The sequence below is a fragment of the Heliangelus exortis genome, chromosome 8 (assembly GCF_036169615.1).
Source record: "Heliangelus exortis chromosome 8, bHelExo1.hap1, whole genome shotgun sequence".
NCBI lineage: Eukaryota > Metazoa > Chordata > Aves > Apodiformes > Trochilidae > Heliangelus > Heliangelus exortis.
The window spans coordinates 6,579,350-6,599,441 of record NC_092429.1 but is presented as its reverse complement, the minus strand read 5'-3'; the positions used below and the strand labels follow the sequence as shown (position 1 = coordinate 6,599,441).

The window sequence follows — 20,092 nt, the reverse complement described above, 5'->3', positions numbered from 1 at the left end:
AGACCCAGAACATGGCCACCAATGCTGTTTTGAAATAAATAAATAAATTAATTAATTAAAAAAAGTGTATCCTGTGCTTTGTCCTGTCTTGGAAGGAAGGATTTGGTGCTTACCTTGCTGTGTGGTCTCAGTGCTGTTGAACCCTGAGTGGAAGGAGGCACCTTGGGGCATCAGGGAGCAGGAAACCTCCACTCCAGTGGGGAATAGAGGACAACTTCATCTTTAGCATTTCTTACTGACTGCTCCAACCAGTGTCTGGTTCTGCCTGGAACTGGTTCTTGGGTTTTTTGCAGGTTTTTTTTGCTTCGCTTTGTTTGGAGACCTATTTATCTATTTTTTTTTGCTTGTTGTGGACCCCATGTTAAGGCACTGAAATCTTCCTGTGCACTGTTTAGGGAGTCTGGAGATGAGGCTTGGATAATGAAGTTGCTTCAGCCCTTCTGCAAATCTGTGTCATGGAGATTTTGTTTTTCCCAATTGGATACAGAAGAGTAGAAATCATATAACTGTTTAATAGAAACATTACTGTAATTGAAAATTTATTTGAAGTTTCTAATTTCACTGAGTAGGTACAGTTTATGAAAGCCAAAGTCCTTTTCTGCTACATTAAAAAGAATAAACAAACCCCCCCACATAGCTCCATTAGAAACACTCTGTGCACTCTCCCTAAATTTAAGAGTGCATATGCAGAGAATGCAGAGCAAAAACTCCTGTTCTGCATATTCACTAATTCACCAACATCAATAGGCAGGAAGGTTCTTCAAAAGCCAGAGATCACCCCACCTTCACCATAATGCTCTGAAGGCCAATAAAGAAAGCTGACACATCGTAGAGGATTCCACTCATTAACAGTAATTCCTTAAGACTTAAAACTAATGCATTAATCATGTTAATGATCATCCATGAACAGGAAGAACCTGGAGAGAAAAAGGTAGAGGCTGGGCTATGCTCTGTTACAGTTTTAGGGTAATACTGAATTACAAAATTAGTCTGTAGCCTGACTAGGGGATACGAGAGCATATGAGGAGAAAACCATGGTTTAGGAGAGCAGAAAATGATGGCACAGAATATTCCTGTTTCTACACAGGGATTGGTTTGTGTGGAAGGTGTAATTTAATTTGGAGAGGTGACTCTAGAGAGCTGCTTCTTGAAATCAGGCCCAAAGTATTTAAGGACCAGAATCATAAATGTTTTATTTAGAGAGAGATACATTTTTTTTTTTTTTTTTACGTTGTGGCAGAATGATCTTTATATACTGATCTTGGTGTCTTTATATCAGAGGGCAGTAATGCCACCACTTTGAACACTTCCAGTTAATTATCACCAGGAGTTTTGATAATGACAGTGTATTTTGCAATATAAACAAAGAGGGTAAAATAATGAAAGCATTAACAAAAAAAAAAAAAAAAAAAAAAAAAGGTCAAACAAACCCTGGGAGCACTGACTTCAACAAGTTCAACAAATATTCAAGCCACATTTAATAACTTTATGAAACTAGTATCAAAGTAAAGAATATATAGTCAAAATACAGAAATAAAGTTGAGTGAGAGGAAACAGCCTGATGAGATCAAACAGAAGTTAAACAGAACAGATTAATATAAACAAGTCAGCTGAAAGATTGCTTTGCTTTGTGTAGCAGTATTTCAGCAATTCCTTTCCTCAATACCCAGCTTAGAAGGAAGAGTAAAACTGAAAAAAAAAGATATGCATCACTTGAAAATCCTGCTGTATGTGTAACTGTGATTGTTGGTAGAAAGAGCATCACCTCAATTTGCAACCTACAAATGTTAATTTCTTATTTAATAAACGTAGTGGATTTTTTTGGAAGAAAACAAAAGTTCAGAATGAAGTGTCTGCATTCAGCTTTCCATTACACATAAGTTTATCTTTCTGTTGCCATAGATACTTCACTTCTAAAAGTGTCTGATGTAGCACTCACTAATTACAGAATTACAAAAGGTAGAATAAGGCTTTCCCCGCTCAGAAATTTGCATTTTTGGTAAAGGTAACAATATATTGGCTTCACTAACACCCTAATAATAGGCATACATTTAATTTTATATCACCATCCTTCCAAAGAAAAAAAAGAAAGACTAATAGATGTGTGCAAATGGTTTCTTCTTAGTATAACATGTTCAAATCAAAACTCATTTAGCTAAACACTAATGAACTACATATAAACACATGTAGAAAACAATGTGCCAAGCTTTGATTAGCAGATGATGATTCTGTAGTGCTATTGTGCACCATCCTGTAAGCCCAGAGATTAAAAAGGAAAAAAAAAAAAAAAAAGGAAAACAGAAAAAAAAATTAACCAAACCAGTTCTGATGCAGGTTTGGCATCAAGTGTAAGTTAGGATCTTAGACTCAGTATGCTCATTCTATAATTGAGACATTTAAAGTACCAGATTTTTCCACATCAGATAGCAGGTAGTTGGTGCATACATTGCAGACGAGAGAACTAGGATTTCTTTAATTTGAGATGGGATCAGTAACCTATTGTTAAAATGTCCAAAGTGTGCAATAATAAGGCAGATTTCTTATTACACCACCTCTTAAGATACTCATTGTTTGATGAAACAAACAAGGTGCTTTAAAACAGCAGAGTAATAGGATACAAACAAGTGCCAGAATGAAGGAAAACTGCTAAAATGGGAACTGCCCTTTCTTTCACAATCAGAAATAAAGAACTTTTGTATCTGGTATTTGAAAGGTTTTTAACAGCTGATATTCAATAGCAGCTGATTCCTGAAGTGTTGGCAAGATACCAGGTTTCTGGTACTGGCCGTTTCTAATGTTATTTAAATATTCACATCATGCAATAAGCAGTTTCACACACTGCAATGTAATGGAAAATACTTCCTAAACTGAATCAGAACTGAGACCCAAAGCAGAACCAGTAAATAAATATCTCGCATATATGCCAAACTATATTCTTCAAACAAAACCTTACATCTTATCAAAGAAGTCAGAAAGTACTAACAAAAATTATATGCTTTCTACTATAATACTGTTAAATTTTCATGGCTGAGAATGTCCCATTATTTTTGTCTGCCTTTTTAAATTAGTTGACAGAGTAGAAATTCAAACACAGAAATAAAATGCATATATATGAGAGCACTGGCTCAGCGAGATATCAAATATACAGCATTCTAGTGTCAAAAGTACAGGCAGAAATGTCCAAGTTCCTTGGTGAAAAAGGGGCATTTGAGGAGTAAAAATTCTACTTAACAATCACTCACATTTTAACAGTGCATTAATTATAACAAAAGCTGGATGATAAGTGAGTAACAGAGTCGTAATGTTCAGTGTTCATAGCAGAATTTTATCCTCTGCTCATTTAAATGAGGTTGGAAAACATATACTCATGTATGTGAAACTTTAAGTAGCTATGGTTTTTTATCATTTTTTTTTTTCAGGATTCTTGCAAGAGGCAAAGTCATGACAATGAACTGAGTTGGCTGACAGTACAAGGTGGTGTTGACAGAAGTCTTCCTTTCCATACTGTGCCTCTGGCTTGTCACAGGATGAGCAGTCCTACAATCTGGTGTGATCTATTCTTTTGCCTCTAGGAAAAGGGTTTCTTGAGGATACAGTTTTACCTCCAGTAATGATTTATTTGGATCAATCTGGGTCACCTGTAAAGATAAGATCAAGAAGAGATGTGTAAGTAGGTTGTGGTTTTTTTGAACCATTTATCTTCATGGGGCAGATTTTTCACTGGGGAGATTTTTGAGTCCCTGTCAGTGATCACTGAAGCTGGGGAGTTGTGAGTTGCCAGGATGCAGCTATTCCTTAACCTGCTTAATTTTGTGTGGTGGTGTTATTTTGCAACAGTAAACAGAACCCACAACATTCATTCCAAGGTTGGCTTTCCTACCATAAATAAGTGTGTCAATATATCTTCTTTTGTCAAGTTAAGGCCTTTGGGAAGGATCACAAGAAGACAAGTTAAGATGAAAAATAAACCTGCAGTCCCAGATAAGTTCCTTAAAATTTCAGTGATGGTGCAAGCACTGCAGCCAATCCAACCTCAGCTCCACCTTGAAAGGGGAATATTATTTTTCTTTATTTTCCTACTCCTTTTCTTGCTCCAGTCACAGTTTGAGACCCGTGACTTTCACCCACTTGGATGCTGCTCAGCCACCTCAGGGAACTGAGGCTGGAGAAAAACTCCACTTTTATTTGTTTGGTTGTTTTACTGCTCAGCAAGTGAGTTGAACTGGTGAACACCCAGGTCAGCAACACCAGGACAGCAAAAGCACCAAGCAGCAAGGGGAAGGGAGGAAGCAAAACTTCCTCATCCTATCTATTGAATATACTGAATATATTGAATATACTTCTGCATGTGTGTAAATATATATGGATTATAAGTACTATGTATCTATATATCTTTTAGGAAGACACTTATATATTTGTGTTATAGGACTGTTCCCTGGAAGCCTGACTCCTTGCTGGATTTGTAAAGGTATTCAGGCAATCACTTTTGCAGGTGGGCACACAGGAAGATTCCAGTGAGAGTTAAATGTCATGCAATTTGGAAAATAATGATACAGGCATTATCTGCACCATTATTGCCAAAATTCTTCAGCACTTGGATCTCAGCACCAAACCCTGCAAGCTGCTCAACATCCTGACTATCCCAGCACTGACTTTCACTCAGGGCACCTAAATAATTCTCTGTTTATAGTAATTTGTAACTTCTGTGTTAAGGATTCTATTTAGAAGCTAGACTGCTGCCTATAGGATAAATATCTTATATGAAAATAAAATTTAACTGTAAATATTACATAATAAAATTATTCATATAGACAAAATAATTAAAAGGGTCTCAGCATCCTTCAGAGATTCAGGTTTAGAAGCCAATGCTCTGGTATTATTCAGAAGGCTGCAAAGCTTCCTACAGAAGCTTCATATTCTTTCTTCTCATCTGACCATCCTCTGAAATATTTCACTTCCATTTTTTAACTTATTTTCCTTAACAATTCTCATTTAGTTTATTTTGTTGGGTGAGTTATCAGAAGTTTGCTTGCAAATAATCTTATGCTATGGGTGTAGATGCAAATGCATAACAATAAACATTTTTTCCAAAGTTAAGTCGTTTTATCTCTGATCATATCATGCCACTGCTTTCTAAAATTATTTTTTTAAAACACTAAGTGTCAAGCATACCAAATACTACAAATTATTAAGAAACACTAAATATATTGTCTTCCTTAAAAGCATAACTTAGTAATCCTATTACCAATTAACAAAACCAGTGTTGCTCCTCTTTCTCTCCCCTCCAACTAAATCAGGCAAACTTAAAATATAAATGCATTTCCACTGTTTTCTTGGATAATTATAGAAAATTAGTTCTTTAAATATTAAAAGCTTGTAACTTTGTAAGTCCATTGAAATAAATGTATTTTCACCTCTCTGATTGCAACAGAATTAAAAAAAACAAACCCCAGATTTAAAAAAAAAAACAGCCCAGAGGCATTATTCTGATTCCCAAAGAAGGAACATATTTTCTTAAACTTCATGCACCCTGGTGAACTATTGCTAAATGTCTGAAGAGAAAAATAATTTATAAAAACCAGACTCAATTTTAGATTCCTATTATCTACAGTCCAATTATGTATTCCTGCACAGATGCTGCTTAAATTATTGAAAGGTTATTATCTTAGAAAGCAAACCTGTTATGTAAAAAACTGCCAAAGTACTGCATTTAAGTTTGTGATTACAGAAGTATGCTAATGAAGTATCTTGTTGCATTTTTTAATGTTTTGGTATTCTGCTACACTCCATTATTGCCCAGAGGCACAGAAAGGGAGGAAAAGAGGGGTCTCTACAATCCTCAGCACATGAGGTACTGTGCACCTGAGAAGCAATTTTCCTTCTTTTCAGTTCAAGCCAGTGTCTAATTAAACCTCTCCATTTTCCAATCCTGCAGCTTTTTTTTGCTTTTTTTTTTCTTTTTTTTTTTTTCAAGAAAAGCTAGGAAAGAGAGAACATTAGGAAAAAAAAAAATCTGGAAAGCTAGCCAAGGCAATGAACACAATCTTCCAGACTGTAACCATATGGAAACCTATTCTTCACTACAGTGCAATTCAAGATACACATCCTGGTCTACCCTCTAAGCTTTGCAAACTTCAAGTACCTTAAGCAATGACAATTCCTGATGCTCCTTCCTCACTGTCCTGGTACCTAAGAGCATCCTGGGGTACCTGCAGCAAAAGGACTGTGCAGCTTTTCACCATAATTTCAGTGTGCTGCTTAATTCACTGAGGGACAGCAGAGTTTGCAAATGTTTACACCATTACCCAATTAACTAACAATATGGCTCCTACATCTGTCAACAAACAAAGCTGTTGTTGCTTTGTTTTAGCTCCTTGGCATTTTCTGTTCATATGGGTCGCCATTGTACTTAATTATCACACCACAACCCTTCTGCAGCTTCTACTTTGTTATTTGTGGTTTGTTTACTAGGAAGAACAGAAGCCTTATTAATGAACACACCTCTTACCAAAAGATATGGTTTCTCTTGCAAATATATGAAATTTAAGACCTAAGATGCTTTGTTACTTACAGGGTTTTAAAAGAGAATTAGAAGGCGAAGAACGATAGAGCAGAGATCAAAGGACCCTGGAAAAGCCCACAAAGGTGTGTCCAATGTAGTCTTTTAATGAATTTTATTCACTTAAATAAATTTCTGTGGATTATTTCACAACGCAAAGTATTGAAATGCCTTCATATTTAAATCTGTGTGCTTTGTTTCATTACCAGGATGATAAATTCTGGAGTCTGGTGCTGACAATCCTTTGCTCTGCTGCCATAGCATGGTGCTGTTTTCAAAACAGCCCTGCACTTTGTATACATTGCCTCATCAAATGAACCTTACACCTTTATTACTTGAAGATTTTTGGTATATTGTTAGTAATTACAGAGGAAATCCTTTAAGCATGTTTTATATACTGAATCTGATTTGATCTTGTTGAATGCAGTGAGATTACACAGGTACCCACGTGGTGAAATCAATGCTGCTTTGGTTAAGGTTGCAAAACTCATCAAATTACCCATTCAGCATTTGTTAAAGGCCTGAAATCATAGCATTTCTCTGTATTTCCAAGTCCTACAGTATCTGAGTTCCTACAGACCACGTGTGAGTTCACTCACGTATCACATGGCAATACCAGCTGAGGAGGGGAATGTATTTTTAAAATATATTCTGTGGTTTTGCTAAGGTAAGTGCTTTATAATGAAATGTAAACTAAAACTCCTTAAAAAAAAAGAGACTCTAAGCTGTTCCAAATTTACATAGTGAGAAGGCTGGCAGAGGAAGGACACAACGTTCAGATGCTAAGAGAATATAACTCAAGTGGTAGCAAAATTGTTCATCTTCAGGCTCACCAAATTCCGTAGAGAAAGAGGGGTGTGCATCCCGGGATGTCCCAGAGCCAGAGCAGTGTCCTGGGAGTTTCCATCCTTAGGAAAATGACTTTCTTTGCAAACTTTAGCACACCCCTCTCTTCAGGGATGACTCTCTCCAGCAACACGACTGGAAGGTGGTAACAGGACCTGACTTCTGTCAGATCTTGCCACTGAGCTCTGAAATGTTTTCATAGCTTTCACTGAAATAGATCTAAGTGAATTAAACCACTTTTCTCCTAGCTTTTTTTTTTTTCTTCTATGCTTTTACAGGACCTTATGCATTGGTGCACTGGAGCCAAGACTTCATCTTTTCATGTCAAGAGCTTCAGTACAGAACTGATGTTGGCTCGGTGCACAGGAAATGTATTATTTTACCAGGTAGTTGTTTAAATGATTTATGCAGTAATTATTTCAATTGGCACTGGCTCGTTGGCTTGAAGTACTTCTGCAGCACATAGTCTGATTTAAGAGGTGAAAAATCAAAAGACAGCAATGTTAACTCTTGTAATTCTCACATAAGATTGTAGTAGTTACTTAGAATTTATCATTAATAAATTCCTTTGGGTTTTAAATGACCCAATAATGAAAATTAATACTAGTTTAACAGCATTTTAATACATTTTTGCAGCAAAGTCTTTTTCCTCCTCGGACAGTTTTTGTATTATTTCTATCTTCCCCCTTGCTGACCCATCTGTTCTATAGCACATTCACATCCTGCACAGCTGTACTTTTACCATTTCAAAGGTGTGGTTCCTTACCCTCTCTAACTCTGCAGGGAAAAGACAAATAAATACAAAAAAAAAAAAAAAAAAAGGCTTAATGCCCAGGAAGGTAATTTAAAAGTAAAGAATCAAATACACAATTATTATGACACTTACACAAGCAGTAAATATCACTCCCTTCACCTTTCTCTACGCCCTAGGACAAGGATCTGATTCCTGAGCAGCAGAGCCTCTGCACCACTTACACACGCATGAATACATTTAATGAATCTAATGCACAAAGAGTTCTTTTACTCTCTTTCCTAATCCTCCTGAAGTATAAATGCAATAGAAATTACTTAAAGGCACACCTGGTAAAGGACCAGAGCTGTTTAAAAAAAAAAACCTATATTTTCAGAATGACACACAAACAAATACAGTGAGTCCTTTCTCTTGAAATATCTATGGGTTATATAGATAATATGCTCAACTTGAACAACAAAACAGTAGGGTTACTTTTACTTTATAGACATATATGCAATTAGATCTGATTTAGCTGAATAAACTTGGAGATAATTTACATCTGAATTGAAGAAAGCCATCACAAGTAAGGAAAGATGTGGCATAGTAAGAGACTTCTAGTCTTGTTCGAAGTACAAAACTTTAATCCAGATATGCCATGCTCTTATGATCTTATTTCTCTGAGGAGAATTTCTCAAAACAGTATTTCAGATTAAGCATATTTAAAAGCTACATTTACTAAGTAAAGTAACAGATATTGGTAAAACAGCAAATGGTGACACTAGATCCTGTGCTTTGAACACGCTTTCCACTTTCTTAGGAAAGCCACGCAGCTCTCTGAGATGCCACCCATCTTTACATAGTGAAAAATTTGTGTTGACTTAACATGATTTATAGCAGAAAAAGAACCTGCTGCATAGATTTTAATCAGTGAAGGCTGATAAACCTGTCTTGCATTGCTCATCTTTATAGACAGTAAACTAAGATAGCAACTGTGTTCTCTGATGTATAAAATACCAAGCATAATGGCAGGACAATGGAAGAAGGATAAACCCAAACCCATGCTGCTATATTTTTCTACTGACACCTGGACTATCTGATGGTTTTTAAAAGTCCAACATTATAAATTCATAATTCTACATCAAAATTTGATTTTTTTTTAAACGTACCTAATGTTTGTGGAACAGAACTTAAAAACCACAAACACTGAGCATTCTTGCACCAAAATTAAATGCAACCCCAGGTGTCAATTTTGCTTTGAACCATCATATTTTTACTCAAATGCTATGACTTTTAACAGTGGGTTGTAGGAGAAATAGATAATGAGGGTTTATCTACCTTCCAGTGAAGATGTTCAGAAATGCCATGTACAGCAGTCCCACTTGGGTAGCTCTGAGGTAGTTCAGGGCTTCTATATAGTCCAAGATCAGAAATTTTGTTTGGTGATCAGTACTACTCCAAAATGTGGCCAAATACATCCAGTTTTATTAACACAACTGAATAGCTTATTTGTATTTATTTTTAAGAATTAATCTCCCTGAAAAATCACCATGTAAAGGCTGCCTCTACCCTTTCAAACAGCTCATTTTCAATGGAAAAAAAAACAAAATTTTTCTTTTTGGCAAGAGAAATAAAAACAAAAAGTATTAGAGTCTCTTTCAATATTATGACTTTTGCTGTTGATGTGGTATTACACAAGTTACCTTTTACACCAACAGCAAGAAGGTGAAGTTAGTGCCCTACAGGTACAGGACAAGATGATGTTGATCTCCACAGTGCCACAACTTTGAGACTTCAGATTTTGAGGGAAGAGGAAGGTGCTGTAAAAGTCACATCAGATTTTCTACCTTATTCCATTCCATTTGAAATCATTGAGCTGTTCAGGAATTCTTTGTGTGGTTTCTTGGAAAAAAAAAGAGAAGCTGACACAATACTCTGAAATGTGTCTTCCTGACCAAGGACCTGCCCAAACCCCCACTCCTTCACACAATTTACTTTCAGTTTTCTTGCTGAGAGAAAAGGTTGAAGCACTGGCATTTACAGATGAGAGGATTTGTATGCTAAGCATCCTTTCTGCTGTGCCAAGAAGCAAAGCAGCCTGTTACTTGTGGGCACCACTGCCAGCATGCTTGGATCAAACTATGAATTCTTCATGTATTTAATGATGTTAAGATGTGCAAGCTACAGAGAAGATGATCATGTCTCCAGAAAAACTCCACCTTTTACTGTGGATTTTGATGATGAGATGAAAGGAAGCAAACAGCCACATCTTGTAGAAGTCTGAGAACATACAAATACATTTAGTGCTCAAAAAAGAACTGCAAGAACCTTGCATGCATCCCAAGTGGATGGGAACAGTCACTCACAGGAGAATGACGCAGGACTGGATTCATGTTCACTTCATTATGCTTGGAAAAACAATCCCAAAGGATTGATTTATCACACGTTCAAAGAATTAAGATGTTCAGATACTACAATGATATCTACAGTACAACATTGGGATAAGTAGATAGGTAAATAGAATAAAAATAGGCCTGAGACTGCTTGGGTGATGCAGTCTGATGTCTTAGGCAATTACCAAACCAGCAGGAGATCATTAAATTTGCTGGTAACCAGGCAGAGAATTCTTAGTATCATACTGTCACAAAGACTCTTTATTTGTATTTTATCATCACATTTTCTTCTTACGATGGGGGGAAAAAACCTACAAAATGGACATTAAGGATAAATGCTGGGGAAAAAGCACGAAATATCTTAAGCTTTTTTTACACTGGATAATGCCACATGGAAAAGGAAAGATCTGAGGCTTAACTAAAACATCTTCCTGTGAACAGTAACGTGCATAAATGTTTTGTAAAATGGGGTAGTGCTGAATAAAAGAACTCTTTTGGTCAGAGGGATGTGCATGGGTGGAATATATTAATCCCAGTGTTGGCATTAGTCACTGGGTTAACTGGGTTAATGGGGATGACTCAAGTGAGAGCTCACATTCCACACTGAGCATTCCCTGGTGTGGTGAATGCTTGCTTTAGTCTGAAGTAAAACAGCTCATCTGAAATGCACACCTATTTCCTGATACTGGTTAAACATTCCCCATATTCAAATAGAGCTGTTGTAAGAGATCAGAAACAATACTGACTAAACTGGAACTACACTGGATGTAATTATATTTCTTTTTTAGAATGAGCTTAACTCCACAAGATGAGGAAGACATTCCTTCCCTCTCCTTTCAGTGACTTGATACATGAAGGGCCTTAATTTTGCTCTTTTGATATCCTAGTTACTTATGCAAAGACACCAGGTCTGAAAAGACAGTGAGATCTGTCTTCCTTGGAAGAAAAAATTATGAACAATCTTTCTGTAACCCTTACAGAATTTTTGACTACCTAATTTATATTCCCACAAAAGTAAACACCACATTTCAAGAAGCAAAATGTACTCAGTGTTCCCTGAAGTACTGCCACTGACTGCAACAGGGCAAGAAGATCACCCACTGCCTTGGTAGGTGCTAACTGAGGGACCATGTTACACTTCTTGGTGAGCAATAAAAGCAATAAAACCTGGGGGCTGCAAATGCTTCAGCATTTTGGCTGCTTGACACACGGTCCCCTCCTCTTCCACTCAAGGTTCATCAGTCCGATCATTCCTGAAGTCACCAGGAAGCAGGATCTGGTATGGGCAATTTACTCAGGCAACTTCTCAGTGTCATAACTAAACTAAACGTAACTGCTTGAACAAATAAAATAATAAAGTATCCTGAAATGGGAGGTAAGACAAGGGCAGGTTGTGTTGACTTAAGGAGAGTTGGCAGTGACAGGAGGAGGGAGGTCCAAGGTGGCTGTGGCCTTGTGTAAGCTAGAGCAGAGCTGATCTGCCAAGATCAAGATGGACCTGAAAAATTCTACCCTGTGAGAAGTAAAACAGATGAGTTGTATTTTATGAAGTAGGAAATATAAATATCATTAACTGAAATGAATTGGAAAATTGCATGGATCACACCTTAATTTTTCTCATAACTTACAAAAACGTTCTTGAATTATCAGAAAAATATTTCATTAATCTGAAATCCTGTTTCCCTTAAGACAGATCCTCAAGCTACTTTCCTGATTTATGTGAAGCTAATAAAAGTGTTTTGGGTATAACCATGACACTAAATCACAGTAACATCTTTCCCATCTTTCTATTGAGATGATGATTAGGGGGAAGAATGTTAAAAGCCAAAGATGGTTGAGAACATCTAAATCTTTCATGAACTGTTTAAAGAGTTTAAACACCACCTAACCAGTTTAAAAGTAGGTTATTTGAAGGAAGAAACTTGCACTGAGTGAAATACAGAATAATCATCACAAAGGATGGCTTCTAGAACTGAGGTATAAAATTGCCAAACACAGCAATAACAGGACTTTCCCAAGAACTTCAGAGGACACTTATCTGCTTCCATGTGTCCTGAGGGCTGCTCTGTGCCCTTCTCTTCACCACTGTTGGCATCAAAGAGGATTACTCCTGCCAGAGCACAGGAATAAATGATCACATTTGGATGAATATTTTATTCTCTACTCCCATATAATAATATTAAGAATTGTCTGGCCTTAAACTTACTGAAATTCTGATCATACCTAATTTAAATTGCCATGTGGTTTGAGTCAAATTTCTTTTGTGCCCATTCTAGGAAGGCAGATTTTTGTTTCTGTTTATTTAAACTGCTGTTGAAATTGGTTAATTAAAAGGATTTAAAAAATCTTAATACTCTAAACAAAGCAAACTGGTTCTGAATTATTAAGCAACATTTTAGATGCATTTAAATAACCTTAAGTGACTTAACTGCCACCTGATCCTAAGCTGTGGCTCAGAAAATAAAATGTGAAATACTGTAGAAGTCTTGGCTTACCAGGGCTTCCAGATACAGTAAATAGAGAGCTTAAGTCTCTAATACCATGTCTGCAAAAGCCATACTCTCAAATACATAACTAATGCTCCACCTTAAGGAGAAATTATCAGAAGGAATGATAGATTGCACTTTTGATTTCACAGAAGAAATTAATAAATTCAGTCTTTTAAAAACAGTCTTTCAAAAGACAGAGTATGCCAGGACCTCCCTTTCTGACAGAGACCATAAAACATTCACAAACAAATCATTAATCATTTTAGGGTGGGTGAAGCCCAGTTTGGGTAAAGTTGTTCTACACCTTCTTCCTATAGCTCCAAGCTAGATATGGTCCATCTTCAGCTTCTTGTTTGCAATGCCCAGTCCACAAGATGTTAAAGACTTTAAGGAAGACTTCTTCAGATCTTCACCACAGAAAGAAGTGAGGAACTGATCACCTGGGAAGCCTCCAGGATATTGGGAGAAGTGGCTGGTGGACTGACATTAGTTGTTGGGAAGGCTTCTTAGAGAAAGGAAGAAATACTGACTGAGAAGGTTGACTGATGCTAATATGCTTTAAATCATAACCTTTTGTTACAATTAATGCATTTTGAAGATTACAGCAGTTCTTGAAAGAAGTACAATTCTACAATCAGCACATACATTTGACTAATACACCCAGCTGCTTCCATAAAGCCTTTGCAGGTGCATTTAAGAATAATGCTTAAAATACAACTTTTCACTCTGAAAGATGTGCTTGCCAGATGTTTTCACACCTAGAGACACAAGTTACCTGCCAACCCAAGGTGACAGACACTTGGTACAGTTCAGGTGCTGAGAGGAGGTGGTTAACATCTCATTTCAGTGGCAGGACAAGGAACACCACAGGCAGCAACAAAGACCCAATAACAAGTCACTGCATGTGCTTAACTGCTTTGGAATGTCACTGCTGCTTTAAAATCTACAAGTAGTGTCTGGAAAAGGTTAATCTGTGTATTTACTCATGTGTAGAAGTTTGTATTTACAGTAGGGTTATGATACCAACTTTAGGTTAGCTAAGGATATCTGTGTAAGCAACTGGAACATAGGACTAAGAACTAATGAATTTTTATTTACCAAAGAAGTCAAAATATTTCAACAACACTGTATCAGGACTGGTGGCTTTGAAAATGTTTAATTTGTTTAATGTTTATGATAAGAAAATGCTGATTTGGTTGAAGATAACCCCCTCATTTCAGTAAGACAAAAACACTCTTGGGAGTGTGTGTGTTACTGTAACACAGATTAGGATACAAGAAAAAACCATATAAACTTGAGAAGACATATTTTGATCTTATTGCAGCAAAAACTCCTGCAAGGTAATTCTGACATTCTTTCCAAAATGTTATGTACAGCTTCAAAGCCAGACATTTTAAATGCTGCTCTTGCTGCTCAGATTGCAATGGATGCTTGTGATGGACATCACACAGCAGAAGAGTCTTGACAACTGACAGCACATTTTTAAGAGACTACTGACCATGAAGCCTCAGGCACTGAATATATACTTTAATTGTACTTCCAACACATTCATTAATTAGTATTTTTAATTTTTTTTTTTTTTTTACATCTGTCTATGGAGTTGCATACCTGCAGCTTTCCAAACCTGGGGAATACAGCAGATGTCATTTATAGTTCTTCATGGTTAGCAAAGCCCTGGGGATTACTTTCTGTCTGTTGTAGCTCTGGTGGTCACAAAGGCAACCAGATTCATACACGGCCACTGAGTCAATTGGCATGAATTATTTATGTGACTCCTCACACATGGCATTATTAGGTTGGAATCATAGAAAAAAAAAAAAATGACAGGGTCTTTGCCTCCCATGCAATAGACCTAAATTCTCCTTTCATAGCCTCAGCGTTTTTTCCCAGGCAGTTTTACAAATGTACTGAAAATACCAATCTGTTCTAATTTAGTGGTCTTTTTTCTTTTCTACTCCTTTAAAAATTTATTCTCATATAAACCATCTGATCCATTTTTGAGTTTGTCACAGAGGACTAAAATTAATAATGATGACAATGTGATTAAGTACAGAAACAGCAGTCTGAAGTGCAAGACAAATGTAACAAGTTAGAGTAACATACTTGTAGGAGTTTGTGTATTAGATAGATACTAAAACATAAGTACCTTGCAGGTAGGGAGGAATGTCTTGTAGAATATTTAAAATACACAAAAATATTGTTTAGAGTGCAAAAGATTGTTTTTCTGTCAAGTTAACTGAATGATCAGTATTCCTGGAAACACAGATGAGGTCTTGTCTTTGGTTCCACTGGAAATCATATTACACGCTTAAGGAGTAAAATTAATTAGTGATTAATGAGATTGCTTAAATGCTGCTTTTCAGTCTGACTGATCAGGATGCTCAATATTAGATAAGGTAGAAGAAAAGCTGGAAGCACTACAGTCCTGTTCACAGAATTCCACCAAGAAGTGGTCAGAAACCATATCAACTCTCAAGGTTGTGTGCTCGCTAAGGACATTATTTTCTTCCTCTTTGGAGTCTTTCCAAATAAGATGATAAAGCAGGAGGTATCTGTTACAAACAGTCCTGTAAACGTACTCATCAGAGCCTTATTCCTAGTGAACTTCATCCAGGGGCAGCAATGGGAAACAAAATGGAAAAGCACCTCAAGTTACTGAGCTCCTTTGATGAAAAATGGTTTAACCAGTCACCTGGAGATGCCCCCAGCAACCAGAACCACAGCAGGTCCAGAGATGCCCCCAGTCATCTGCAATACTGAGGCAGTGTAGCCAAAATGCTGCTGAATTTCACCCATCACTGCCTGGCTCTGTACTGTCACCTCTGCAGGGTCTGTCACCTTCACCTTTCATGCAGGGCACCCACTGACTTTTACCTTTGCTGTAACAATGGCCAGATAAGAAATGAAAGTTGATTTGTGACAGGGAAGAAAACAAAAAGGTATATTTTCAATGAAATTTAGCAATGAGCACATTAATATCTCTTGATAAAACAAGAGAATTTGAAAGCAGTAAGCAGGATTGATTTTGAACATCAGTCACAGCATTAGAATTTCAAGGTAGGAGATATCAATAATTATTTACTGGTCTGATGTAACAAATGGATGAATAAGTTGCTAGAATGTACTGATCAGCTCATAACTGCATACTCTCTGACACTGGACATTCCTTGCTCATAACATAAAACTCCATCAAAACAGCACATCCAGAAAGATCCGAAGTACCAGCCCATAACAGACCTCACCAGATCACTAATATCCATGCAGCTTCCTCCATAACAGGAGGAGAGGGATGTTGGCTCAGCATATTCAGACAATTTTCATGGAATGTGGTCAACAACTTGTTTCAGAAATGGAGGATTGTTTTACAGTGCTACTAGGAACAGGTTTCACAACACAGCTTTGTATGTAACATATGACACCACTGGCAGACCACTAAAATATTCAGGCGTATCTTTTACCTTCTCTGCTAGCACGTACTTAAAGAAGTAGTGGTATTTATTCCTGAAAGGTACATTTATTTACTCACATCTCTCCTCGGAAAGGTGCCCAGCAGCTTGTACTCCTCCCAAGGATATCCCTTGGAAGCTACAAAATCAAAGACAACCTGGAGCTTGCTGCTGGCCAGGAAACGTCGCTCAAAGAATTCCCCGCTGGGCGTCCGAATGCGCAGTTTGCTGACGGACTCAGTGCTCTCCTCTTTGGGTTCAGGAGGCAAAGATTGCTCCAGAGAGAGCCTGATAGCCTGAGGAAGGAAAAATAACCATTTAGGCAGCAATACTAGCAACAGAGGAAAAGGACAGACTGCTTTTCTTTTTATTTCTTCTAGAACTTCAAGACGGGCCATGGTGCTCCAGAGCCGGAGCTGTGTTTTATATCTCAGTGACAAAATCATTTGAATTCATTCCTTAATAACAGCCCACCAGACAACTAATTAAAATAAATCCTTCTTTATAACACATATTATTAGGTCTACAGTTAATGCACGATGGAGATAAGTAATTTAATCATTTTGGCAGGAAGCCTTGGAAAAAAATTGAATGAGAGAATAATTGTCAAGTGGCCAATTGCTTCCTTAAAGGTTATAAATTAAAAGGCAGTAAAAGTATTTCTTTAAATGTACTTATCAAATTGCCTTCCCCTAGCACGGAGTAATTTGCAGCAAAGCCAAGACCCCTAGTAGCAGTTCAGAGCAAAAAGAAATATATGCAGGAGATTTACTATAAATAAACTAAAACTATCATGAAGGTACATTAGATACATAGTGTAAATATAAAAGCAGGGATGATCAAGAAAAGTGGGAGGACACAAACAGGATTTAAGATTTGTAGCAAACAACTGTTATTTGCAGGAAGATGGTTCAACCATGTGTGTGCACGTTTTCTGCAACAAGTTGCATGAAATCAGCCCCAAAAATACAACATCACTGTGTCTGAAAATGTGCATGATGCCTTCCTGCTGCTGCTGAGGATACAGCTGATGTTAAGATCTTAAGGGCAGGAGCCAAGTCTGTGTTCTCTGTCCTTTGCCTCCAGGAGCTACTAAAACACTGATACTTTGATTAGAAGATTTTTTTTAAAAAATTTTTTTAATTGATGCCTGCTGAATGTGGTGGGCTTGATTTGTGAGGGGTTTGAGTGCTGTGGGTACTCAAGGAGAGGCACTGGCATCTGTTAATGAGAATGTCAATGGATGGAAGGAGCAGCCCAGTCACACTGCCTCCCCCAAAAAACACCCAAAAGACAGTTTTCCAAACCAAAGAGGCAGTCACACACAGATTTACCCAGATTTTCAAGGAACTTTCAAGACACACGGATGCATTTGTGCCTTTGAAAAGCTCCCCAAGGTCAGGTAGTAACAGAAATTGATGGAGGTTGATCACATTAAAGAGAAAGGAGTGGGCAGAAGCAAGATTATGAAGGCTTTTAAATAGTCTACTTCTTCCACATGAACCTCTGAGCAAATTATATCTCAGTATAAATATTTATACACAGAACCTGAGTTCATTTTTGCTCATCTACTATGAGATTATATTTTAAATAGATTCTATTTTAATTTTCTCTCTCTCCATTCTCAACCACCTGCTTACTATCTTTGTGTTTTGACATTTCCCCACACAGTATAACAACAGATGCTACATTATTTACTGAACCCAATCAATTATATTATAGAAAAATAAACAACAGTAGCTCATTAGAGCTCTTTTCTTTGTGCAAAGAGTGTGTTGCTCCCAGAAGTAACTAATCTCCACGGCTTCAACATAAAATGGCAATTTACACTGGATATTCTCTACCAGCAAACCAAGTCAGAAAACAATGAAGTGATGGATCACATTAATAACTCTTGGACCTGAACAAGCAATTTCAGTTTGTTGATAAAAAGATGTTCAGTATGTGAATAGCTCAATAGTCAGATTTTAAATATACAAAGTGAACACAGAGCCACTTCTGTAAGTAAACACTGTTGCAGAACAATTCAGTAGAAGTAATCCATATACTTGAAAATGGGGAGTGTTTGTAAACATTATTGCTAAAATCCTTTTTGTTCTACTAAGCAAACAGATCCTATTATTTTCATTACTGCACTCTACATTAAAACAGGGAAGCCCGGGCTTACTTTGATAACATGGACAAGTCTTGCAGCCTTTGTGTAAGAAAACAATTTCCAAAAGGCCAAGGTATCAAAAAAGGCTCAGGGGCAGATATAATATAACAGAATTAATTATTGTTTCTATGCCTGAAAATTGCTTAGAAAAAGAAAAACATACTTCTGGACTCTGAGTGTGAGCTGATTGCTCAGCAGTCAGTTACAGCACTGATTTGTGTTTGGTTGCTATTAACCTCACAGAATTGCTGCCTTACAATTATTCTTGACACAATTCTCACAGCCCAGTTTGGTGCATCACTCCTTTGGTGATGTTTCAGGTTCCATTCTTGGCTTATTTTAACAACAGGAGCTAAATAAGTCAAAAGACACTGTAGTATAAGAAAGAAGTGGACTGCATCTTTCCCAAACCGTTGAATGCTTCTGTTAGGTGTGAGTTTAGTATTTACAATGCAGTACTGTTTCTTGAATGTTTAAATGATTCAGGTTTTTATATGCAATTATCTTGGTCAAAATATATCCATACAAATGCATTACTCATCCAGATTTGGTTTATCTCCAGGATTAATAAATGTGTTCATAGCCAACTTTTTTGCAACTGCATAATGCAATTTTTTCATACAACAGCAAAGTGCACAAGACTGAAATGTCAGGTATACATTTAAGTTATCTGTAGGAGGGGAATAAGCAAGGCTGTGATTCATCAGGACTCTCTAAGTTCTAAGGACTTTAATTAAATGAGAATGTAATTCCAAATTTCAAATCTCCATAATCCAGGAGAGTCAAATCAAAGAAGTTACATAAAGTCCACCAAAAATATTGGAATTACTTTTATATATAAATTGGTAAATACTTATAATAGTTATCTTTCACTTGAATTTTATATAATGGCAGAAACATAACTGGGAAATGTATCTTCATCAGGGATGCTGGTACAGTTTTGTATTCATCAGCAATTTGTTCATAAAATTTTATATGCCTGAAGTCGAAAGACAACTCCCAGCCAACTGTGATTTCAACCAAGACATTTCTACATGAATATAATTTTTATGTTGCAAATTTTATTTAAGGGTTTCAGAGTCCTTCTCAAATATTAGCTGTACTTCACAGCAGTTCTTCAAGGAGTTGTAATCCAAGAGCTTCACAGAACAGATGCAAATATCTGAATGACTAAACTATTTTACCTATATCCTTCCAAATCCGTGTGACTTCAGGGAAAGAAATGTCTGTACCCCAGCCTTATTACCCTATTTTTTATTTGCCAGAAGGTGAAATAGAGGAAGTCACTAATATAAGTAAAATCATGTACATGATGCTTTATGTAAATACCCACAATTACTATTTATTTATGTAAATACCACACAGCTATGACAGCAGATAGCCTAGATCCTGAAAGGGGCTGCAGGAACCATCTCTGACAGGCACTGGGACCCTCAGAATCTACAAAATTAAGAGAATCTACAACCTGTAACAG

At 36.9% G+C, this 20,092-nt stretch overlaps 1 protein-coding gene across 2 annotated transcripts in view; it reads right to left on the bottom strand.

The window, feature by feature from the left end:
* Window positions 1-522: 522 nt before the first annotated feature.
* Window positions 523-20,092, bottom strand: part of FAF1 (Fas associated factor 1) — a 159,060-nt gene continuing 139,490 nt past the window's right edge. For both annotated transcript variants that reach the window (XM_071750172.1, XM_071750173.1), the window contains 2 exons: window positions 16,544-16,759; window positions 523-3,638 (listed from right to left, as the gene is read on the bottom strand). In XM_071750172.1, the coding sequence (XP_071606273.1) occupies window positions 3,555-3,638; window positions 16,544-16,759 (300 nt within the window). In that variant the 3' untranslated portion in view covers window positions 523-3,554. The remainder of the gene's footprint in view (window positions 3,639-16,543; window positions 16,760-20,092) is intronic.